The 26,388-nt window shown below is 40.8% G+C and overlaps 1 protein-coding gene across 1 annotated transcript; it reads right to left on the bottom strand.

The window, feature by feature from the left end:
* Positions 1 to 18,237: 18,237 nt before the first annotated feature.
* On the bottom strand, positions 18,238 to 25,369 carry PDP1 (pyruvate dehyrogenase phosphatase catalytic subunit 1). Its single transcript, XM_012643649.1, has 2 exons — positions 25,282 to 25,369; positions 18,238 to 20,623 (listed from the first exon to the last, which is right to left on the bottom strand). Exon 2 carries the CDS (start codon positions 20,577 to 20,579, stop codon positions 18,966 to 18,968), a length of 1,614 nt encoding a protein of 537 aa, XP_012499103.1. The 5' UTR covers positions 20,580 to 20,623; positions 25,282 to 25,369; the 3' UTR covers positions 18,238 to 18,965.
* Between the last annotated feature and the right edge of the window lie 1,019 nt (positions 25,370 to 26,388).

Below are 26,388 nucleotides of genomic sequence, written 5' to 3' on the forward strand. Positions count from 1 at the left end.
TATTAGTTCTTCTAAGTTAACATCTAACTCCAGAGTCTAAACTCTAATCAACAGTAACTAAAGAATGATTCACCCCCCAAGGGTGAGATGACTGTTGGGGGACTGGACAATGCTTTAGTATGACATTGGCAGAATATGTAGTCACCTTTTTGCCTTATATCCAAGTTTTGGATAATTTTCCTGAACACCACTTTCCTTCTTCCTGCTGACTGGAATGTGGATGCAGTGGCTGGAGCTGCGGCAGCCATGAGGATGGAAGCCACAAATAGGATGGCAAGACAGAAAAGGAGACCGTGTCCCCAATGACTGTGGAGCCACCAAAACAACCCTGCAGCATCTACTTCTGGCCTTCTTTTATAAGAGGGAGAGAAATAAAGTTCTCTCTTACTTAAGCCACTGCTATTTTGGATTTCTCTTATGTGTAGCCTAACTTAATTTTCTATCAGAGCAGGAAGCAGACAAGAGAGAAAGAACTATTTAAATAATACTGGAAACTCAATGGGCCATTGCCCTCAAAGAGGCTGCCTACAGGCAGGGATTCAGGCAGGGACGCCGCTTAGTGAAAGCTACCAAAGAAGGTATAGATGACTTAGGGGTTTCCAGACCACAGACAAATAAGAGAAATGCATTGGTCCTATTAGTGGATAGTGGTGGTTTTACGACAGCACTGGAGAAGAAATTGAAGCACTAACTAAAGACTGTAGAAAAACTGATAAAGTTATCCACAAAACTTGGATGATGACACCAAATGGGAAATCAGAATATTTATAAATTTGCTCATGTTACAAAATGCTTACTTGATTTATTTTCTCAATATAAACCCTCTTTGGAATTGCATGCTATATATTACTATATATGTTATATGCTGTATACCTGATATAGTCTATATACCTAACACCTATAAATTACTGTCTACTTGATACACTCACATCTACATATTACTTGACAGGATTGTATTCCCAAAGCCATGTCTGACCTACTGTTATGGGTGATTTAAGAAATCTTCTGAGTAATGTGACTTTTGCCTGTGGGCTAACTTACAAATCTAATCTATACCTTAAGATGTGATTCCATTCTAGAAGCTGAAAGGTGATCTGGTCAACAAGACTGGTGGAGAGATAGGCCTTAAAACCACAGAGAAGCGGGGAGGTATAGAAACAGATCGATTTGTTGGCTAGGAAGTAGGAAAGTAAGCAAGTTCTTGGCTGATGGCTTCCATGTTCTCAGTATGAGACAAGCCATCTGTTGAAAGCAGGTGGGCAATGGGACAGGAAGACTTTCAGGATGCTTAGGAAACTGACAAAACTTTGAAACAGCTGCTCTGGGGAACGTGTTTGGGAAGTGACCAGGGACTGGTAAGATGATAAGCAAAAGGATATGCCTAAGTATCATACATGACTCAGCTCCAAATTGGCATCCTCCTCCTCTTTCCCTATTTACAGGCCCTGCCAGGGGAATGGGGGATAGGGAGGAAAAAGATCAAGCAGTTATCCATTAAGCCTTTTCCACTCAGAGTAAGTACAGTCCAATCTGTAAATAAGATAACATCCAGTAAGTTGTGCAATTTGATTACATTTGTCTAAGAACTGAAGTTTTAGTTACTTGTTTTAAACATTTTAGAATTAAACTCTGCTCCTTGTGCAACGTGGGCACTTAATAAATGTTGAATGATTAATCAAATATAAGCAAATAAGTATTTTATAGCTGTCCAAGTTCTGCAGAAGCCATTGTTTAGAAGAAAAGTTTGCCAAGAAATGAGTCTCTAAAATGGCAACAAATTCACCTGTACCCCTCCTATGAGGACCCCTAGAGTTTGAGATCTCAGTTGCTGCTGTTTCTTCTCTCTTCTGCGGGTATACCTTCCTCTTTCTTAAACAATACTCCTGCTTAAGTCAAAAAGAACCAGGGAAAGGAGTCTTGAGAGAAAAGGAGTGAACATGAACCTTACATAACAGATATTTTTATATCACGATCTAAACCTAATACGGTTTTCTGTCAGTGGCTATATTTACTTTTGAGAGCACGGTGTTTCAGAATTGCATGCCGTGCTGGATTGCTCCCCACTGTCCAGTCTGCCCAGGGGCTTTCTGACATCACTGGAGTGGTTGGCTATGTTTGTGTGTTTGGTGGTCACAGTGCTAATGAGGCAGTGCAGTGTCTTTTGTGCACAGGCAGTGGGAAGCACCCTTTATTTCCTTCTGGGTTTTAGACAGCAATCGAACCAAACATGAGAAAGGAGGCAGAATTTGGCAGCAACCTCCTAGCCTTGGCCACCTCTTCTCATGTACATGGAGCCCAATTTCTTGGTAGTTAAGGGAAATTAAGTTCAGTTTGCCATGAGAGGAAGGAAACCATTTCTTTCTGCAGAAATTAAACTTTTCAGGTACCTAAAGGCATTTTGTCAAGCCAAGACGGCGGAAGACTTCCTCTTCAGGACATGGACAAAGGTGACCCTGAATGGAGAACGACTGGATTTAGGACAGAGTCGGCAGATCCAGTGAATTTATTTTGAACTGTCTCCCAAAGTAACCACATATGAACTTTGTACCCAGCTTGGGTGATGGTAGGCAGCTTTTCCCTGCCATTGTAAGAAAGCTCCTGGGGCAGCAAAGAAGCTGGCAGTTTTGCCTCTGGGCTACAAACGTAGAGCCAGATCGTCTTTACAGCACTCCTACTCTGTGCCAGACACAGGGGCTGCCACATAACGAAAGGAAGCCACACGTTTCAGAGTCAGTAACCTCAACCAGGCCCAAGCCCCGATGCAGCTGCAACAAGTCAGAAAACAGCAGTCCCCTCGCCCCCCTGAGAGTCTGTGTGCTGCTGCCTGCAGCCGGTTGGGGAGCTGGAAGTGGAGATGAGGGGCTGGCCTCTTCTTCAGGAAGGGAAGTAATACAAATGAATGTGATAGAGAAAACCGCAATGCAATAATGATCAAACTCACACGCAGGTGAGGAACAGAGTAAGGGGGTGCTGTTGAGGAAGACACCAGCCACTGTCCATAGAAAGAAGAAAATGTGCTAGGACAATAGCATGCTCTTAGAAGAATTTTTTTACAAACCCTAATTTTAAACACACACACACACACACCCTCCATGAAGATAAAATCCAAAACCTCAGAGGTTCAATGTGACTGAAATGCAACTGGACAAAAATCACTTAGGTGTTGTCCTGTCAGCTTCCTCCTTTGCTTCCGCTGCCAACTGCAGGGGCACGCAAGGGCAGGGGAAGGAAGGAGTGTGAGTGTTAGATCAGACTCCCTAGAGAGGGCATGGCCAAAAGGAGGGGCCATGGGTGAGAGGGGAGGCCCCTGGAGTTTACACAGGAGAGTTGAGGGCAGAGGGTTTAAAGAGTAACCATGAATTGTGACTTAGATCCTTTGAAATTTTTGAAGATCTGAGTAAAACTGAAAAATACCTTTTTGAGCAGTGCTTCTTCAAATATGAACCATTCTGAGTCTGCACTGTGTGGGTTGTGACTCTATAGGTACTATCCAAACAAGATAATGAGGCTTTTATTGTCCTTTTTTGAGCAGGTTAAATCGAGGAAAATGGAATCCTTCTCTATTTCAAGTACTTTCTTTGCCACCCCAGACCAATCATGTGCCAACCTCTTCAAAATCTACGTATTATAACAAAAGAATACATCCTATGTATTATTACTCATTTCGAATTAAGCATTTTTAGGCAAGGCAGTTTTCCAAGAAAATAATCATAGGGAATATAAAGCTCTACCATAAAAGCTTAATTCCAAAAGAGCTTTAAAGCGGCAATCAAAAGAGATACAGATCGCATAGCAAATAAACCAGACATGCAAGTGCGCGCCATTTCTTAAAAATGCTGCGGCTGATAGGCTGACATTAATATCGTCAAACTGTAAAAAGTATCAAACAACAACACAGGATCTTGTAACCTGTCTGCAGGAAGACATTCTAATGTAACACGAATCACATTCTAATGTAATTCGTTGAAAGGGCTTCATGGGATAGATGAGACTTCAAGTGTGTCAAGAGCAGACTACAAAGAAACTAATTAACATTGCTCCTGTCATATCAGTAGCATTGAGAGAAATACATAATTTTCAAGGTAGATATTGTGGGAAAAGAAGTCATGCATGTAAAAGAAATGAAAATTCCATTTTCTAAATATTTTAGTATCTCCTATGGACATTCAGGAAACAGAACCAGGTGTTTGAGGGCAGGATGCAGGGCAGGGGAATAAATTTCTATTCTGTAATTTTTCAATTCCAGAGTGTCCATTTGCTATCATCTTTCTACAAGATAGATACTTTAAAAAATATATACAACAGATTTATTAAGATTCATTCATCTAAAGCGTACAATCTGATGCTTTTTAGTATATTCACAAAGATGTGCAACCGTCAATTTTTAGATACTTTCATCACCCTCCTCCTCCAAAGGAAAAAGCCCCATAACCATTGGTAGTCACAGCCCAGTTCCTCCCAAACCTCTCCCCAAATCTAGGTAACCACTAATCTACTTTTTCTCTATGTAGATTTGCCTGTTCTGGACATTCCATATACAGTCACGTATCCCTTAACAACAGGATACATTCTGAGAAACCCATCCTTTGGCAATTTCATCGCAGTGTAAACATCATAGAGTGTACTTATACAAACCTAGATGGCAGAGCCAACCTGGGCTGTAAGGCATAGCCTACTGTTCCTAGGTTACAAACCTGTACAGCATGTTGCTATACTGAATCCTGTAGGCAACTGGAACACAATGGTAAGTATTTGTGTATCTAAACATAGAAAACGTATAGTAAAATTATGGCATAAAAGATTTTAAAAAATGGTATTCCTATATAGGGCACTTAAGCATGAACTGAGCTTGCAGGACTGGAAGTTGCTCTGGGTGAGTCAGTGAGTCGGTGGTGAGTGAATGTGAAGGCCTAGGACAGTACTGCACACTGCTGTAGACTTTATAAACACTGTACACTTAGGCTACACTAAATTTAGTAAAAGTCTTTCTTCAATAATAAATTAACCTTAGCTTACTGTAACTATAAACTTTTAACTATAAACTTTTTAATTGTTTTTAACTTTTTGACCCATGTTCTTAGCTTAAAACACACATTGTATGGTTGTACAAAAATATTTTCTTTCTTTCTTTTTTTTTTTTTGAGACAGAGTCTCACTCTTTTTGCCCAGGCTAGAGTGAGTGCCGTGGCGTCAGCCTAGCTCACAGCAACCTCAAACTCCTGGGCTCAAGCAATCCTTCTGCCTCGGCCTCCCAAGTAGGCTGGGACTACAGGCACGCACCACCATGCCCGGCTAATTTTTTTTTCTATATATTTTTAATTGTCCGATTAATTTCTTTCTATTTTTAGTAGAGACGGGGTCTCGCTCTTGCTCAGGCTGGTCTCGAACTCCTGAGCTCAAACAATCCGCCCGCCTCGGCCTCCCAGAGTGCTAGGATTACAGGCATGAGCCACCGCACCCGGCCTATTTTCTTTCTTTATATCCTATTTCTATAAGCTTTTTTCTATTTTTAAAATTTTATTTTTTATTTATTTTTATTAAATTTTTTTTTTAGAGATGGGATCTCAGTCTGTTGCCCAGGCTGGAATGCAGCGGCCCCATTGTAGCTCACTGCAGCCTTGAACTGGGCTCAAGGGATTCTCCCACCTCAGCCTCTCTAGTAGCTAGAGACTATAGCACACACCACCATATCCAGCTAATTTTTTTTTTTTTGTAAAATAAAAAAAAAACCTGTGTCTTAACTTTTAAGAAAAAATTTAAAAGTAAAAAAATCAAAAATAAAAAATTTTAGGCCAGATGCAGTGGCTTACACCTCTAATCCCAGTACTTTGGGAGGCCAAGGTGGAGGAGCCCAGAAGATTGAGGCTGCAGTCACCTACAATGGGGCCGTTGCACTCCAGCCTGTGCGACAGAGTGAGATCCTGTTCTCAAAACAAACAAACAAGAAAAGTTAAGACATAAGCACACACATTAGCCTAGGCCCACACAGGGTCAGCATCATCAATATCACTGTCTTTCACCTGCACATCCTGTCCCACTGGAAGGTCTTTAGAGGCGGTAACACACATGGAACTGTTCTCTCCTATGATAACATTGACTTCTTCTGGAATACCTTCCGAAGGACCTGCCTGAGGCTGTTTTAAGTTACTATTTTTTTAATAATTAGAAGGAGTACACTCTAAAATAATGACAAAAAGTATATTATAGTAATGATAATGATAAAAAGTATATTATAGTAAATACTAGGCTAGAAATTTTTCAACTCCATTTTAATCTTATGGGACCACCATTGTATGCGCAGTCCGTAATTGAACAAAACATTGTTATGTGGCACATGACTGCAAATGGGATCATACAATATGTGGCCTTTTGTATCTGCCTTATTTCACTTACTATAATGTTTTCAAGGTTTATGCATGTTGTAACATGTATCAGTACTTTATTCTTTTTTATTCCCAAATAACATTCCATTGTATTAATCCATTTATCAGTTGATGGACATTTGGGTTGTTTCTACTTTTTGACTATTATGAATAATGCTGCTATGAACATTTGTTTACAAGTTTTTGTGTGGATATGTTTTCATTTCTCTTGGGTAAACAAAAGTGGAAGTACTGGGTCATATGGTAACTGCAAGTTTAACCTTTCGAGGAACTGCCAGCTAGTTTTCCAACGTGACTGCACCATTTCACATTCCTACTAGCAATGTATGAGGGTTCCAATTTCCTCATAATCTTGCCAGCACTTGATATTTGTCTTTTTTGATTACAGCCTCGTAGGTTTGATAGATGTAAAGTTATACCTCATTTTGGTTTTGAATTGCATTTTTTTGATGACTAATGATGTTGAGCATCTTTTCACATGCTTATTGACCACTTATACATCTTTCTTTTAGAGAAATATCTATTCAAATCCTTTGCCCATGTTTAAGCTGGAGTGTCTTTTATAATTGAGTTATAGTTCTTTAAATATTCTGGATACAAGTCCCTTATCAGATACATGATTTACAAATATTTTCTGTCCTTCTGTGGGTTATCTGATGGTGTCCATTGAAGCCAAAAATTTTAATATTGATGAGGTCCAAATTATTTGTCACTTGTGCTTCTGGTATCATATCTAACAAGGCTTAGCATAATGTAAGGTCACAAAGATTTATTCCTATATTTTCTTTTAAGAGTTTTGTAGTTTTAGCTCTTACATTTAGATCTATGATCCATGTTGAGTCTATTTCTGTGTATGAGGTAAGGAAGGCATCCAAATTCATTGCATTGCATGTGGCTGTAAAGTTGTAGCAGTACCATTTGTTGAAAATACTATTCATTCTCCCATTGAATTGTCTTGGCACCATTGCTGAAAATCTATTGACCATAAATATGAGGGTTTATTTCTGGAATCTCCAGATTAGATTAGATTCCATTGATCTATATGTCTATCCATATGCCAGTGTCACACAGTCCTGATTGCTGCAGAGCTTTGTAGTAAGTTTTGAAATAGGAATGTGAGTCCTCCAAATGTGTTCTTTTTCAAGATTAATGTTTTCCCTGAAATTTGGGAAATTTCCAGCCATTATTTCTTCGAATGTGTTTTTTTCCTTCTCCTTTTTCTTACTCTTTTCATTTTGGTACTTCAATTATGTGTATGTTGATACATTTAATGGTGTTCCACATTTCTCTCAGAATCTGTTCATTTTCAATTTCTTCATTCTTTTTCTCTCCATTCTTTAGGCTGCATTATCTCTATTGATCTATTCTTCAAGTTTCTGATTCTTTCTTCTGCCAATTCAAATCTACTGTTGAGGACCTCTAATAAAATTTTTCATTTTGGTTGTTATATGTTTCAATTCTAGAGTTTTCATTGAGTTCTGTATATGTATGCACATATGCTATGTAGAAATGCTGGCAGCCTGAGCTCTGGGAGAGAGACTGGGAGTTGGGGTGACAGGAAGGAGCCACGTATTCTTGGCCACACCAACCTGGAGTGGATCTTCCATCACGCTGAGTTGTGGGCAGGGAGAGGCAGGAAGTAGTAGACCATACCTCAAGAGTCACAGATTCTTACTATCCAAGATTTAGTAGATTTTCCTCAATAAATGTTTCTTCATTTGCTATATGCCCTCTGGACAATTTCCAGGGACTTAGAGAGGCTTTTTAAAATTTGTTTTTTTTTTTAAATAATTTTCACCAGTTAACTGTTTCGCTGGGGAGCAGGTCTGAGAAGCTTCTCATACCACCATTCCGGAACTGGATCTCTGGTACTTGTATTTGGTATTTTCTCACAGAGGGAAAACACAGTTTAAGTCAGGTTGGGAGCCATTTAAAAGGAGTGAGAACTTGGAAGCCAAATGAATCTGTTGGTCATGGTTACTTACCTCTGGGGGACTTTGTGGTTCAGCTCACTCTGGAGTTAGACCAGTTCTTGGCCAAATTAACACTGGCAAGGCTGTGGGCAATGATGTACGACAGCTAGCACCACTGTGAGGCATGTGATGGTATGAAAGGAAGTGGTTTAGAGAGATAAGGGAAGAGTGGGATGGGACTGAGGCTCAGCAGGGCAGGAGGCAGGGCAGTTGGAGGTGAACAGGGAAAGGTCAAGGGCTGCTCTCAGGCTGGCAGTTTTTGTTTGTAAAATATTTATGTGCCTACTTAAAGACTCTGTAAAGCAGTAGTATCACATAGTCATATTTTGCAAACTTCCACCAAAAAAGTGCAAATTCTCTGCTACTAAGTGAAAGGTAAAGAGCATAAAAAACAATCAAAATCCAGTTACTTAAATCATTATTTTTTTAAATATGAAAATTCAGTAAAAAAGAAACCCAAGAATTAAATATTATCTCAGGTTATTTGTAATACAAAAAATAGGAAAAAAAAAAAGATATTGGTTAAATTTATTTTGGCAAGACCAAAAATACATTACTATATGATTATTTTAAAAAGCTATTTGTAATACTTCATTAAGTGGAAAACAGGTTACAAATCAACAGACACAGTACAATCTGATTTTATTTTAAATTTATATATGCATAGCAAAAGAGATGAAAGGATAATAATAAAAACAGCTTCCAGAGCATTTTACTCTGTTGCTAAGCTCTTTATATTTTTTAAAAATTTAAAAATTAGGAGGGGAATATCCATTAAGAAAAATGTCAATAAGACTGAAAAGTAGTTCAATTCGGTGGGTATTTTCTGTACCCTGTTAGGGCTCAGGCACTGGGCTGAGTGGGGAGGAAGAGAGAAAAAGAAAGATCTCGTACCTGACTCCAGGTGCTTCTGATCTTGTGGCTACTATTTGCTGGATAGAGAAAGATGAATTAGTAGCTTCAATCCCATTCCCTGTCACCAGATATTTCTAGGACAGAAAGTGGTGGAAATCTCATTAATTGAGTAACTAAAACTGGATTTAAAAAGATTGAGACTTTTTTTTTCCTTTTATGGAAGATTTTTTTTTTCTTTCATAGAAAACTTTCTCTCAGTGGAGATCTTTGAAATTGGATAGATCTCCATTTTTCTGGGATGTAATTCATCCTCTGTGACTTGTTACTTTTAGGTAATGTATTCCTAACAATGATTTTAATTTGCCTTTCAAAAAAAGTAAAAGAAAAATAATTTTCATACATATAATGTGATGAAACAAATTAAATCAGGGGTGGTGATGATAGGTAACCTAGTAGTTGGGGAAATAAAAAAGGAAAAATGAGGAAGCTGGAAGTCCATTCGGGTGCTGTGGAAACTACAGTGTGCTTTAGTTTCCCAAATTACCAGAGAGATGGAGCGTATTCTTGTAACCAGGCAACCAATGACGAACTCACATCCCACCTCCCCCACTCCCGCCTACCCTGCCCCGTTTATAGGCACAGGACACATAAGGCGAAGCATGGAAGAGGACATAAGGAGCCTTGAGTGTTAAGAAGGAGCCTGAGCAATAAAGGGAAAGGGTGACTCACACTGACAGACTGGCTTATGGGAATCTGGGAGGCATTGTCCGTGCCAGAAATAACTGGGAGACCCCTGCACTAAGGGAGCAAATTTTCAGCATTCAAGTTCATGAGGGCTCAGGTCATCACACTTCAGATATCAAAATGACACATGAGAAAACGTGCTCAACACCTTTAGTTGTCACAGTGAGATACATTTTATGCCCACTGGAGTAGTAAAATAAAAAAACACTAATACCATCAGATTTTAGTGAAGATGTACACCAACGGGAACTCTCATAAGTTGCCCGTGGGGGTGTAAAATGGCTCATACATTTGGGAGAATTGTTTCATAGTTTCTTTAAAGTTCAACATACAACTACCCTACGACCCAGCAGTTCCACTCTTCAGTATTTAGCCAAGAGAAATGAAAACAAATGCCCACAAGATGTTTTATGCAAGAATATTTATAGCAGCCGTATTCATAATAGCCAATTACTGGAAACAACCCAAGTGTCATCCAAAGGGTAGCATAATCAAACAATGAAATAATACTCAACAATAAAAACAGAACAAATTACTAATATATATAATATGTATAAATCTCAAAAACATGATGCTGATATATGATCTCATTTACATGAAATCCAATTTCCATGGTGATAAAAATCGGCATGTAGCTGTAGTTGGGGGTAAAGGACTGGAAAGGGTCACAAGGGAACTTTCTTGGGCAATGTAAATGTTCTAAATATTATTTTGGATGGTGGTTACTTAGGTGTATAAAACTGTTAGAACTTACCAAACTAAACCGACTAAGATCTGTGCTTTTTATTGCTTGTTAATCTTACCTCAATAAAAAAATTATAATGACACATGATCTTATTTTATAGTTACAGGCCAGTGAGGCCTGCTATGTTTACATTATATATCATTTTTTACTAACTATACTGTCGCTTCTTGGACTTTTGGCTAACATCAAGTGTAGCATCTGTTTTTATCAGTTTAATATACTATTAATTCCTGTAACAAAAAGCTCCTTTCACCTAAAAATGATTTTGAACAGCATTAAACAGGTGAGTTAATTTGTGTCAAATTTTAAGGTGTAAATAAACCTGTTCAGAATCTCAAGGATTGGCAATTAAATTAGCAAAAATTACCCAAAGTGAAAAGATTTCTATGTGACTTAAGCGGGGGCGGGGAGGTGATAGGTTGGCCAGAAAGCTGCTCCTCCCTCTAGTGGAATTTCCTTATTGACAGCTCCGGAAAACTGGAGATACTTTTTGTTTTAAACATAAATAAGCTCATATTATACAACTTGATTTTTTTCACTCAATATGTCTCAGAAGTCTTTTCATAAAAGTATACATAGATCTACCTCCTTTTTTTTTTAACCTAGGCAGCCTTTAAACATGACTTCTTTGGTCATTGCATGTCTTGTTTCCCAAGTAATACTCAAATTGGAGACATCGCCTGTTCAGGAAATAGTCAAATAATCACTGTCTGTGACCAAACTGTAAGATTCTCAAGAGTGTAATAAATTACCCTAACTTAGCATCTAAAACAACACGCATTTACTTTCCACATGTTTCTGAGGGTTTAGGACCTGGGGATAGCTTTTTTAGTTCAAGATCTCTAACGAGGTTGCAGACGTGAAGGTTTCACTGGGACTGCAAGATCTGCCTCCAAGGCCACTCCTATGATTGCTGGAAGGAGGCTTCAGGCCCTTTCTACACAAATCTCCTATCTCCTGAGAGGCTGCTCACAACATGGCTCTTCCCATAGTGAGCAATCCAAGAGTACAAGTGAGCAAGACAGAAGCTGCAGTGTCTTTATCTAATCTAATCTCAGGAGGAACATCCCACTGCATCTGCTGTACTTTACTGGTCACACGAACTGGTCCTGTGAGTGGATCAATTACAAAAGGTGTGAGCACCAGTGGGCAGGGCTCACTGGGAGCCATCCAGGAAGCTGGTTACCACGTATCCCTAGTACCTACAACAGTGAAGAAGCCCCATAAACATCTGCTAGACTGGACTGAACCAACCAGTGGCTGGCAACTCAATCCAGCTATCGCGGTCCAACACTTGACTTTGATGGCTGGCTGGTTAGGTTACCCAAGCTCAGTGGTTTTTGAGTGGCTCAATACCTGAGTAGTGTTCAGTAGTTGTACTATAGTAACCGAGGAATAGAGAGGAACAAAGATAGCACTGTGTTTGAACTAAACACTGGGTTAGTAAATGTGACTGCAGACCCATGAACAGCTAACGGCATCTATGTAAATCACATACATAGATGTTCTCTTGCTTAATCACCAAGCCTTCCTCATTCGGCATTAGTCTGGACTCATATCTGAAAGTGGCTGGAAGCCAGATGTCAGCCTAGCACAGCTCTGGCTGACCTTGCTTTGTACTTCCCCCCACCCCAGACCCACCAACTCTTGTATGCCGTGCTTGTCTTGGCCAGTCTTTGCCTTCTCAAGCAGCTCTGTCTCTGAAGGTATGCTGGCCACAAGAATGCTAGAGTCACTGTGTGTTGTGCTGTTCCTGCCTTTCCACCTCATCAGCCACCACGGTTCCCCTCTAGTGCATGTTCTAGCTATACAAAAGTCTCCCAGAGTGCTTCAAACACAGTATGGTTTCATGTTTCTGTGCCTTGAGCTCTGCCCTCTTGTGGGAAAGTCATTCCTGCGTCCTTTTCTGCCTGGCAAATCCCTTTTCACCTTTCAAATCTCAAGCATCATCCCTTATAATGAAACTGCCCTGACTCTCTGGGGCCTGCCTTGTCCCTGTGGCACACTGGGACAGAGTTAATCACTCTTTTCTGGATTATTACTGGAATTTTCACTTGTCTCAATTTCTGAAATATTCTTAATTATTCACCCCTAACATCTGTCCTCAATGCCTGGACTGTAATAGATACACAATAAATATTTCACAAGTGAAACAGTGGACTGAGAAATGCTTATCTGTACATTGCAATGCACTGCTAAGTGAGAGAGACATCTGGTTCTATTAATAACTTGTAAAACCACAATCCTGTTTATGTCCTACACGCAGCACACTCCATCCACTTGCAGTGGCTCCATTCCCTATGTGCTACACTAGCTGCTGGGCTGCATCAACCTTTGCCTCTGCTTCTCCAGGGGTCCCTTGCTTATTGGCCACTGAATGGTCTGAAGGCCTTCTCTATATTCTAAAGGGATCATTCTGGCTACATGGAGAGCCCAGGCAGGGTGGTGCAGTGATTAAACACACAACCTTTGAGATATGTAGATATGGGATTGCTTGCTGTGGATAAGTTACCTAGCCTCTTTGTGCTAGGTAAAAGAGGGCATTTAATACTTCAACTTGTTTTGAAGATTATATTGGTCAGGTGTTTGCAGGAAACTGACTTCACCCTACATGCTTCAAATGAATGGATTACTTACAGAGGTTTGCACAAGGGAACAAACAAAAGATGGTGGGGCACCCAGAGACTAGCAACAATAGGAAATCATTACCATCCTCAAGGCTGAAAGGACAAAGGGAGGAAATAATGTTACCTGAGCCCACTGAGACATGGAATCTTGGAAGAGGTGGCCCCACAGGCACTATAGTGTCAGGGATACAGCTAAGGCTGGAGATGCAGCCCAATGCATCAAGGGAATAAGGAAGAAATATCCCAGCCTCTCTCTCATCCCATCCTCCGATTGCCTGCTGGTGTTACCCCGTTGGTTGAACAGAAATGACAATCAGGACAGAAATGAGCTCTGGGAGCTGCAGCCTGCATGGTCTGACTTCCTGGCCCATGTAGCAGAGAAGAGACAGCCAGAGAAGGGGTTGAGGGGCCAGAGACGAGCCAGCACAAGGACTAAATGAGAAAATGAAATGCACTTTTCATATGACCTGGCACACAGTAAGCATTCAACAAATAGTAATTGTGGTTACTGTCAGTATTACTATGGCTGCAACATCAGTGTGCTTTCTGGTTATACCTGATGTCATCTTCACACCTCTGAGCAAGAGCCACAGGCCTCTGACTTCATGGTCAGCACGGCCCTGTTTCAGTAATGCTCATTCTCTCTGGTCTACTCGGTCTCACAGCTTTGTTTCTCCTGACACCAGAATCGTAATGATCCTATCTCTGTTCTCATCAGGCTAAATTAGGCTGTTTAACTTATCTTCAGGTTTGGAACAACAAAAAACAATCTCTAAGGAAAGTTCTTTTGGAAAAACTATCCAGGTATGTACCACAGATCCCTTTCCATATGGTCAGTTTCAAAGATTTTCTTTTTTCCTTCTTATCTAATGGACTGAGACTAAATGGTCATGCTAATGGCAACTGTCTTGCATTCCAACTGCTGCTGCCCTGCCATAAAGTACACATGCTCATGAGGGCTTATAAATGTTTTTAAAAAATCTTTACCTTGTCACTATTCAGCTTGCTGCTTTTTTCCACTCTGCTTTCATCCCTGTCACTGGCCCAAGGTATCAGGATCTGATGCTCCCTGACCCCATTACTACCTTTCTATTCACTACTGAAATTGTCAATGCCATTCTTTTCCTTTCCTCATTTTTCCTCTTTTCCCTAGCTTAGGTCTCCTGTCACATTTCCCATTCTTCTCAGTGCTGATCACAGAAGGCCGGCCTCTTAGGCAACACTGCTAGCCCATCAAACAGTTCCTGTCCTTCAAGGAGACAAACTGATCAATCACTGCAGATGAGATAAAATCTTTGGTTCTTTGACTCTTCTTGGCTGCTTGTCTGTTGCTGAGTGGCCAGGGTTTGAGGTTTCTGAAAGGCTAAATGTGATCACTAACCTTCTCACGTAGTAAAGTTTGATTGTGCAGTTTGGTTGGCGTGTGCTCCAGGCAGAAAGTCAGTGAATTGGGGATGGTTTAAAAAAGCAGAGAGCTTGTGATGCTAGGGCACAGTCTTGGATGGAAAATTCTCTTCCCCCATCTCCCTGCCCCTTTGGGTAGAGGCAGGAAGGAGAACCAAGATGAAATATCCAGTCCTTTTGGAGCTGGGTTCCTGATTCTCACAAATACCAGCTATAGTTACCGGTGGACCCTGAAGGGAACACTTCTCTCATTCTGTGAATAAGAACTTCTGGGGGTGAAGGGTTGGATGGGCACCATTTATGAACCTAAATATTGGCTAAATAACTGAGTCTAAATTGTGTTGTCCTTAATCTATGTGCATTGGATAATCGCCGTTAGTGGCACATGGAGTCTATGGATTTCATCATTCTTAACATTAATTTTGAAGACTTCTAATTTGAAACCTATTTAGAAAACAATGCTGTATTACTGGAATTCAATCCAGGGTAAAAACTGTAGTGTCTTAAGAACTGGACAGATAAGATTTAATAGGATTAAGCTTGGCTTTCAAAGTAAATTCTGAAAGAAACAAAGGAAATGACCTCCATACTTTAACAAGTCAATTCTGATGCCGTTAAAACATCTTCATTCCCCATAATACTTTGAAATTAAAAAAAAAAAAAGACATCTTCATTTACTCAGCTTGTCCACGAAGTAGCTAAGGCACCATTGCATTAATTTGAACAGGACCCAGCTTTTGAAGGTCTGAAAAATTCTACAATGAATAGCAATTGTTTTATTATTTATGAAAAAGAATTAAGAATGTCAACCTACAGACTTACGGTAACACAGTTACCTAAACCCACCTGCTGTATATAATAAAGGACAAAACTAACCAGCTATACTCAGGCAAATGTTTAGTGAATAAGGAAGCTCATTCTAGGAAGCATTAACCTTAATAAAAACAAAAACACACAAGTCACTCACTCCATTCCAGTCTTAACAGTATTTCACCCTCTTTCTTACTCATCTCTAATCACACAATGGCTGATGCAGTGATAAACCAAGACCATCTAAAACCGAGCTCTAATTTGCCTTTTTCTCAAAGGACAGTCATCGACGCAATCATTTAATGAGCTAAATGAACCCAACAAAATTCTCAGTGGGAGAGTTACAGAGAGGTCAATAGCTAAGGACCACTCTGCAATCCCACCAAACTTTTCACTGTAAAAAAATTTCCATCATCTAAGGGCTTTAAAAAAAAGACAGTCCTACCATTAAAGTATAGAACATAAAACTCACCTGAAATCAGATTTGCAAAGTTAAAGCTACATCTTAACCAAATAGTATTCCTGGGAATTGTTAATATTAAAATTATCTTAAAAATAGGGGGCAGGATGGGGAGACTAACAATGTCCGTCAACAGAGAATGGATAAATTGTGACATATTCAAACACTGGAATGCTACTTGGTAGTAAGGAATAGACTGTGAACACACTCAACATAAATGAATCTCAAAAAAACTGAGCATAAGTCAGACGTAAGAGTGCACATGATTTCATTTACATGAATTTCTAGAACAAGCAACACTAATCTATGCTGATAGAAATCAGAACAATAGTTATGTAGGGAGGGGTTAACTGGAAAGTGGCATGAGGAAATGTTCTGGAGTAGTGGAAAAGTGCTGTATCTTTATAGGTGTGGAGGCTATCAATCTCGTATTACAAATTTAAAATCTGTGTATTTCACTGAATGTAAATCATACCTCAGTTACAAAAATGTTTTATTTATCTACTGGATCCTAAAGTTAAATAAAATCTACCCCCTTAGAAAGCATCTAATGAATCTTACTATTATTAAAAATCAACACAGGACATCCAGAAAGCAGATATGAAGCTTTAATTCACTGTGGGCATTTCTGTGACCATTCTCTGTAAACTGTTTCATATGTCTTCACACAAATACATCTTTTACAAGACATCTTTTCCTACCAAGTACTGTGAACCATACCAATATTCCATGTAACTAGTAAAGGGTGTATTATATACCATGAACCAATTAAATATAAATACATAAGGTGAATACATATGTTAGAAAATTTAAATTTAAAAAAAAGTAAGAAAGGCTAAATACCATGGAAGTTTACATGTATTCTTTAATTCTGGACATCACATCATAGTGACAACCAAGTACAATAAAACCATAATTGCTTTCAGATAACGGTACAGATTTTCTAAACCCAATTATTTTCATTTCCACAAAGTCAACTCCACTGCATTTTCATTTCTATAGAGAGTAGACCAGCTTTCAGATTGTAGACCAAGTTTCTTTTGTAATATTATTACTATCTTGATCATGACCACAGGAAACCAATTTTATATTTCCTGTGCTATATAGACATGAGACATTATTCAGTATATAATAATATGGAACTCTTCAGTGGTGCTGTTCAAGAACAATTCAAATAGTAGCTGAAAATGGGTTTTTCTACAGCAGTCCACATATTTCATTAAAAGATGAAGGCTCTGTCAAAACATTTAGAAATAAATATATAGTACAGCCTTTCTCCCTCCAAAATACTGCCTAGAAAAATATTTCCAAGCTGACTTTAAAAAAAACAAAACCATCTCAAAAAACAATTATAGGAAGTTCTGAGCTGCAATCTTCTGGAGTTTATTTTCAATTGGAACAAATTTTGCAGCCAATACTGCACTGATACAGTATCCACAGTCTAGGAGTCCTTGATCCCTAAACACCGAACTAATTACATAATGAAAGCTGATCGTGTTTTGTATTAAAATCCAAGTGACTATCAAACACAATCATAGCCATTTTTTTAAACAGTGATGCTAGAATAAGTGATGAAAATATATGCACAGCTGAATACAGATCACCAAACACAGGAACAAAATGCCATTTGATGCATATCAAATAAGCTCCCCAAAAGCCAATTTGAATATATGTATTTTCATTTACTTTGATACAGTATTAGAAGGGACTGCACATAATTATGGAGACTGCTGCAAACAACACTTGACAATACTAAGTGTTCTATTAAGCATCAGGCATGCACAATAGTTATTTAAAATTTTTCATGTATATATCTTAACACATGTATCTTAAGCTACAATATGTTTAAAGCATTTAGTAATTTTAAACCAAATATTTTAATTGACCTATGTCTAAATGGGTAAAAATAAAAACTTCCTCCTGTCTCAGTACCTGACGGTAATATTAAACCTTACTCCCCAAATTGATATTTAAACTTATTTTATATATGTCATTATCTTTAGAATTCCAAAAGTGATGAAGATTCTTATCACATTAAATAAGAGGTATGATTCCCTGGCAGCAGTCTACCCACCACACACTTACAGCATGCCAAGTCTTCGGGGATTACATAAGAGAGTGATGTGCTGGTGGCTAAAGATGATAATAATTAAACATATCAGTCTCTTCTTTTTATTTTGGAACTCTTTATTTCAAACTAAATAAAGCTTTTCATTAATACAAATAAAAAATATTTTTTATTTAACATCAATATAAGAGTAGATAAAACTAAAAACCTTTATTGTCTTCAAGTGTGTGGCAAAATAGAAAATGTTTCAATTACATCAGGAAACCAGGGGTGGGGTAGGGAGCATAGTTCTTCCATTTAAGAAGCATTCCAGTCAAATAATCACAAAAACTTACAAATTGAGATTGCTTGGTTCTTGGTCATTTATGGCTTAAAGTACTGGATCTGAAAACCATTTCAGGGTAAAATAAATTTATATGAATAATGCATAGATTGTATACCTAGAAAATCATGCAATAAATATACGTTCTCATGTACATCAGAATCTTAGCGAAGAAAGGGGTCTGTAGGTGTGAAGAATATTGTTTCTTCCCTTTTTCCAAGAGACTACACCCAGAAAGATCCTTGCTTTTGGCCTATTCAAGATCCTATTTGCCAGGTCATCCTGATTTTCTCAGGTTGGTAAAAGAAGCCAATATCTCAAGACACCTATGATGAGGAATTGACTTGCTTCAAAAGTGCAGGTGCTGTGAGGTCTAACCTAGGCAGAACCAGACTCTCATGATCCTGCCACCCTGGTGCAAATCTGGAGTACTTGACTAGCGAGAGTATCAATCAAATGGGTAAATGCTTAGAATGACCCACTGGAAATGTTTATTATATTAGTATCTTTTGAAAATATTTATTTGCCCTTTAAATTTATTTCATGTGAGAATTGCCAGGATAAGATCCACTCACTATTCCTGGTTTTGATATGCCCCTACAACATGTGAATTGAACTGAACTACAATGATTGTAATGTCGTCTCTATACATCCGAGCAAGCTCTTCAGGAAGACTAAGCATTTTGGAGAGGCGCTCATGATCAACTGTCCCAAACTCATTGTTGCCCACAGCATGGCGGATGAGATGGGTTGCTGCATTCTGATCCTCAAATACTGAGGACATTTTGGTTCTCCTTTCTGTTAAAAGGCCATGCATCTGTCCCAGAGTCACCTTGTAGCCACCAACAGCTATTGGCTGTTGGTGATGCATGCCAGTTAGGTACTCACCCACAATCCTAACCACATCCTGCCTATGCATAGTCTCCCACAACCCATCAGTAGCCAATACCAGAAACTTATCCTGTGGCCTTAATCGGTGGTAAGTCACCTCTGGCTCAGCAGTGAGATAAGGAGGTGTGTAATAATTAGGAGGGATAAACTTGGTATACTCGTTGTCATTCAACTGGTCTGGGCCAGATTCTATCACTCTCTTTTGAAGGTCAATGCTCCATTTGAACTTTACATCTCCAAAAGCCCTAAATGGCATGAGCAAGCCAAGCAGCCGATCCTGTTTCACCACACTCTTGGCCTCATTCTTTGGGTGTTCCAATTTCAGCCGTTCTAGTTCTCTTTCATTCTGAGCATTGTGGTCATTAGACAGCGTGACTGCTGACCAAGAGCCGTCTTCTTCCTGCACACCCAGCATGGCTCGGCTATCACCAGTATTGGCCACATGAAGGTCAACACCATCCACATGGGCCACACAAGCAGTGGCCCCAGAAAATGCCACTCGAAGCACCAGGTAGTTGAGAAAAGAATTAGGATCACCAACTTGAGCCTCCAAAGATATGTCATTATCAAGCCTCTTGAAAGCATTAATTAAAGCCTCCTTAACATCAATATCAGTTGATTCGCCCGTGTTGAGATCTATAAGTTCTTGCCAGTAAGTCCTCAAGCTGTTGAAGTACAACTTGGATGCTTCCTTACTGAAGTAATCATTGGGGTGCTTGTGCCACTGGAGGATGGGTAGCAGTGCCCGACCACTCTCCACTGCATTTTCAATCTCTAGCAAAGTCTCATGGGGTAACAAAGAGACAGCAATATAATAAAAGAGTCTTTCACTGACAGCTTGGGAACAAGCACAGCCTGCATGGCCATCAAAAACCCCCAAAAGCATCCCTCTGGTCTGCAAACAGGTTGCTGCACTTCTCCGATCCTCGATGGGTGCATTTGCAGGCAGCTGATTGCTGTCAAACCCAAGGACAGAACTGACATTTTTTCCATCAAATTCTGGCACTTTGAAACTGTATTCATTAGCTTTAAGGATGCTGTTGACTTGCGGAGGTGTGAGGTAAAATTTCTGCGGTGTGGAAGCATATCTTCTTCCTTGGGTGTATTGCCACCAGTTCTCCTTTGGCCTACAAAAGGTAGCATACGCCGGATGGGGTGTATATCTCAGGCGACTCTGAGGAAAGTAGGGTGATGAACAGCAGAGATGTTTGTGGTGGCAGTAACACACAGTGCCATAGATTCTGCTCAGTTCACAATTACGGATGAGAGGAAAAAACAGTTGAGTTGGTGCTGGCATGGCATCAGAGAACAGCGGCAGGCTGGAACTTCTGACTGGGATTCCTAGAGAGCAAATTAGACAGATGTACACAAAGAAAAGAGTTACATTTCAAATTACTTAATCTAGCTTTGCTTTATTGCAAATATTAAGCAAGGCAATCTACATGCTAAGCTTTGTGTCAGGAGGTACTGTATTTTATACACATATCATGTACTATTTCTACAGGGTATATTCTGATAAGTACAAATCCAAATTATTCATGGAGCCAGGAATGAACTCCTGGCTCCTGTACTCGAGCTTCAATTTTCTCTTTTCTTCATATTTCTTTGTGCAGTGCAAACAGTACAGAATGTACAATAGATTTGGCTGAGGAAAGCTGAGGAGATGAAGATTATGTAACATTATGCAGTAGCAGTCTACCTGGCCAATCACTCTTCTCCCTCTCCATCCTTTAAAAAGGCCTTGAAATCTCCCACTTTGCACAAGGACTTCTTCCATTTATGAAGATCCTGTTCTAGATCCGTGGTCAATTGTTAGCATTGATTACACGTGGCTATCACCAAAAAAGGGTTAAGATGCACCCCCAAATATGTATATTTATAAATTACTTTTAAGTTATATACATATACTACTGTATTAATACAATATACATTATAACATATATAAAAAAACTCTACATAATGAAATAATAGAAATTCCAATATTTCCTTCCTGTACCCAAGTGAATGGTCTTGCAAACCCCGCTTCTCTAGACCACTGTGCCAATTTGACAAGCTAAGGGACATAGATCTGCCACCAACACCCGAATAATCCTGGAAAAGTCAGCTCACATCTTTGGGTCTCACTATGTTGAACTATAAGTGAACACATCAGAGCAGATGCTATCTGAGGCCTCTTCTACGATTCGTGCCTTTATGTTTGTTGAAGTGAGGCTTTGAAATCAAATATAGGTTTTATTCACTCATTGTTGAATTTTACTGTACCCTCAGTGATCAAAAAAAAGGTTTACGTATTCTAGTAGCCCTAAAATTTTGTTAGTAATATACATGGTCTCAGTTCTAGAATTTAATTTACTTGCTACCATTGTCCCCTGTTTAGCAGCCACAAGGAAAAGCTATAGAAACATTTTCATTTCCTATGGATCCAAAGTAGAATTCACCCCAAGAAAAATGTTTTCTCAGATATGGCAATTACCCCAATTTCATGTATACATGTATTAGAAACATCACATTGTACATCATAAATATGTACAATTACAGTCAATTATAGATTAAATATTAATTAAAAAGGCAAAAAAGTTTTCTCTTACTTTAAAAAAAAGGTATCTATTTGCCCTAGGAAAGCAATAAAGAATAGTAAAATAACAGTCTAAAGTTTTGATTTAAAAGGTACAGCATTACAATCGTGATTTAGAAAAAAATTACTCACTATAGGACACTGAAAATAATTTGCTGGGCATTTATCTAGAAAATTTAATAACCGTGTATCATTAATCCAGATAATTTATGTAAAAAAAAAATCCCTCTTCTTCCTCAACAACATACATTTTCCCTGAATTCTTGAGATATTTCTTCGAAGTATTCATTTGGATTATAAAGAAACAGAATTTGGAAATACTTTAAACAAACTCAATAAACAAAAAGGAATAAGGAAAATAAAACCATTTGAGTCTTAGTATCAACAATTCCTTCCCAAGGCTGACATGATTAAGAAAAAAAAATTTACAAATAGCAAGTGTTAGCTATACAGTAAATTATTTTCATGTACCTTCTTTTGGAGAGTAATTTGAGAAGACTTCATAAGTAAGGGGGAGGAGGGAAGCAAAGAAAACTAAACACTGAATAATCACTGATTCTTGTTTGCTCTGTAATAAGCACTGCATAAGCCAGCCATACAGAAAATGTTTTTCAAGTGGTATAAAGTAACATTATTTTAACTGCACTAAGAAGGGATTTGTTCACAAAAATGAAAACAAGATCAGGCAATAGAAAGCGATGGCTAGAATCTGGAAATAAGAATCCATTACTAAATAAGCATCCTGAAATGCAATAATGAAAAACAGAAATTCCAGAAGAACAGGAATCCATCAGAGTTAACCACTTAAACAACTGCACTTCAAACTGAATAACTGAAAGTCGTCCAAAGGTTAAGCGTATATGACTGAGCCAGGAGATGTGCTCAAATGTTGGGCCACATGACATTGGCTTCCAGATATAAACCCTATCTCTTTTTAGGTTTGCATGCAGAAAGTACATCAGCTCACGTTATGCTTTTATAAAGATTTTCTGTAAAAATATGCATCTTCATGAAAAGAAATTTTCTTCACAATTTTACGTCTGCATTTGTCCTTAAAAACTTAAGAATCTCACAGGGAAAAAAAAAAGTGTCTGTATGGAATGTAGATTGACTCAAAGTACTATGGGGGGACAGGGAGAGTTGATAGATGCGTGACAGGGCTTGACTGTCTATTCAAGGAATAACAAATCCAGGAAACCTGTACTTTCTTTAAATTCCTGTTTTGACATTTTTCCTGCTTTTATAGCTGCCTGAAAAAGGAATAAAACTTTGTGGCAAAAAGCTAATGATTCATGCAGCAGGTGCTTTGAATACTATTTAAATTCAAACATCAAACAATCAAATATTCAACCACATTTTTCCTTCCAGGCAAAAATTCTCAAGATTAAAAAGAAAAAATCAGAGAGTAAATTGTCTCAACAGTATCTTTCAGGGGTTTAGTATATGGACCGATATTGTATCCTAATCCCCCAACTCCCAACATGCCTTCAAAAGACAATATTCTTAGGGAAGTTGGAATTCATGAAAACTCTGCTGTGATTAGTCAGTGTTCTATCCTCATCAGTACAACTGATATATTCTCTCCATCAGACCACATAGCCTTAGGAGTCCAAATACTTTCAAATGCTTTCATAAACAGTAAGTGAGCATTGGAAAACTATTATCTTTCTGATTATCCTGTGATGCAACAAGAAAAACCCCTATAACATGAAAACTTTTGCTGACACACAAGCTTGCTAAATTAATGAAGTAGATGGCTCTCGATCAGGCACTAAGAACAGAATCAAGTTACAGTTGTTGGTAAAAAGGAGAAGTGTCAAATTTTCAAGTTATTCCTGACCATACTTTCACAGAAAAGTTCCTACTCCACAATCCAGACTCAGCCACATATAAATGCAGCATCTTAGTCTTAGGCAGATTTGGCCGATTTTGCCAATGACTAATAAAGAGAGATGTGCTGCAACCAGAAACAGCAAAGAGACCCATCCATTCCTACTGATGTGCTCGGCAGAGCCCATGCCAAGAAATGATTCCACTTCGTCAATAAACCCAGGGACCAAATTAATTAGAAAATGCTATTACTGTACCTACTCCGGAGCTCCACAGCTTTGCAAAGCTTCTAATGTAAATGAAAAAAAAGAAAAGCTACACTAGCCATTAAATGTGTCAGAACCCCAGTTTATGTAATCCAATTGCATTAAACAACCTACATGAGATTCTCCGCAATTTTTCAGCATTTTCTGGAAATGCCTAGCCATTTCAAAGCTCTTGTTATCTTAATATGAATGAAGAAACCGGTTTCCTTTGGACGACACAAAGCACCATGCCAACACTTGTTTGATTAGTTTCCTTTGTTTCTACCTGAAAATTCCACTCACGAAGGCATCAAAGCTATCCCAATTCAGAACGCCTTTGTCCCCTTTTCTTATCTATCTCATTCCTTAATTCCATGCTGACCCGCCTAAAACCATCCACACACAAAATCCGTTATCATCCTTCCTGGGTACCCAACGCAGGTAGTTAAGTGAATACCTACCAATTCGCCTGGGCCCGGGACACACACACATTCTCCTGTCATCACAACACGGAGCCGACAACATCCACAACCCGCGCGGGCAGCAGCAGCGACAGCAGAACCGGCCCATTGAAAGCAAAGCAAAGATGCTCATTAGAGGAGGCGAGGGCGGGAGGCGGGAGCGGAGGAGGGGCGAGGTCTAGCTTCAGCCCGGTGAATGGGCTGGGAGGGGGGAAAAGAATGGAGGAGGAAAAAGGGGTGGGGAGAAGAAAGAAACCAAACAAACAAACCCACCCCGACGGGGAGGCACAGCCACAGCTCGAAGCCGCAGGGACCCAGGCGCAGGCAGAGGCGCGCCCCGGGGCCAGCCCCTCCATCCAGCCGGGGCGTGGATCCCAGAGCGCACTGCATCCCCCGCCCACTGCCCGCCGGTCCCCAAGCGGCGCTGACTTCAGTCCAGAAGACCCGAGGTCGGCCGGCGGCGGGCTGTCAGCGGGGCCATCCCGCACTCCGGGGTGCGTAAGGGGAGACCCTCAGGCAGACACGCCGCGCCGCAGCCTCCCCGGAGCTCACCCTCCTGCGGGTCCCCGTGGCACCTTCCGCGCTGACAGCGGGCGCTCAGGGCTCTGAGGATCCGAGGGCTGCAAGGCCGGCCCGCCCCCACCCAACGCCCCCACCCAACCCCCAGACGGCCCCCGGACAGCCCCCAGCGCCGACGCCCCCGCGCGCACCTGGCGCTCCAGGGCTCCTCCCGCCCTCCGCACGCCCGCGGCCGCCGCTCCGCAAGCACGCCGCGCGCCCCCGTCCCGGCGCCTCCCTCACAACTTTGGACGGGTGGAGGAGGATTCCGGACGGGGCGGCTCGTGGCCCGGAGCAGGGAGTACGAACCGGGCACAGCAGGAGACTAACCGCTTTTTCCTGACGAGGCGGCGGCAGCGGCACTATGCGGCGCTCCTTCCACGCAGCCCCGTGCAGCTCGCCGGAGCGCGGCCCCACGACCCTGGCCGGCCCACTCCGCACCCCTACCCGCCGGGCCGCCACCCTGCCCCGCCCGCACGTTCGGGCCGGAGCGCTTCCCGCCTCCCGATTGGCTGCGCGGTGGCGGGTAGGCGGGGAGGCGGAGGGAGGGCCGCGGCCGGGCGGAGGGGGCGGGGGCGGAAGAGGAGCGTGCTCCCCGCCAACTTTGTGACGTCATGGGGGTCAGACAATCCCTTCCATTCGGCGCGAGCCACCCATTGGTTCCACGGGCCCGCCTCACGTCGCCGCGCCCGGGGCGGGTGGAAGGTGGGGCTGAGCTGTGCTAGGGGGCGTTGGCGGCGGGCGGGGGCTAGAGCCTGGGCCGGTTCTTGCATCTCCGCGTGCGTGGGGCGGGAGGGAAGCGTGCCGCCCCGCCGGGTGGGCTTCCGCGAATCCCTCGCACCTCCGCGGGGAGCCGGCAGCAGCCAAGCCTCTCCCGCGCCTCGTGGGTGGGTGCAGGCTTTCCAGGGTAGACTGCAGGAGCGGCTTCTGGCCCAACAGGAAACTAAACTCCCTGAAGTTCACCACAGCCTGGAATATAAGGCATGACGAAGAACCTCGAGAGTATCTGTTGCTTCATTCATTTGATACGTTGCAGATTTTAGGAGCATTACCTCGGCTAATGTTTTCTGTCATTTTCCGGACACCCTTCAGGTCCCAGGGAGAGGAAGCGGATCTAAATAGACAAGAGGGAGCTGTAATGAAGGAATTCTTTACCCTTTAGCACAGGTGTGTGCTCACCTTCTCTGAAGGGCTTTGAAATCAGTATGATTTGCCTTGGGTGGTTACAAGGAAAAAGGGTAGAATACAGCCTGGAGAAGTGGGAAGAACACTGGACTTGGAGTCAGAACAGCTTCATCCAAGTCATTTTCAGGGTTGAGTCCCATTTCCACCCCATGAGACTAAGTTCCTGCATCTGTATGAGATGAGATTAGGCTTAAGGTGGCATTAACATTGGTTGCGATTAAACAGAAGACATCCCGAGGGTTCTTAGTTACC

Source organism: Propithecus coquereli, unplaced genomic scaffold, assembly GCF_000956105.1.
Source record: "Propithecus coquereli isolate 6110/MARCELLA unplaced genomic scaffold, Pcoq_1.0 Scaffold2, whole genome shotgun sequence".
In the NCBI taxonomy this organism is placed as follows: Eukaryota; Metazoa; Chordata; class Mammalia; order Primates; family Indriidae; genus Propithecus; species Propithecus coquereli.

Coding starts and splice junctions, on each gene's coding strand:
- PDP1 (XM_012643649.1), bottom strand. CDS start 20,579: ATGCCAGCACCAACTCAACTGTTTTTTCCTCTCATCCGTAATTGTGAA.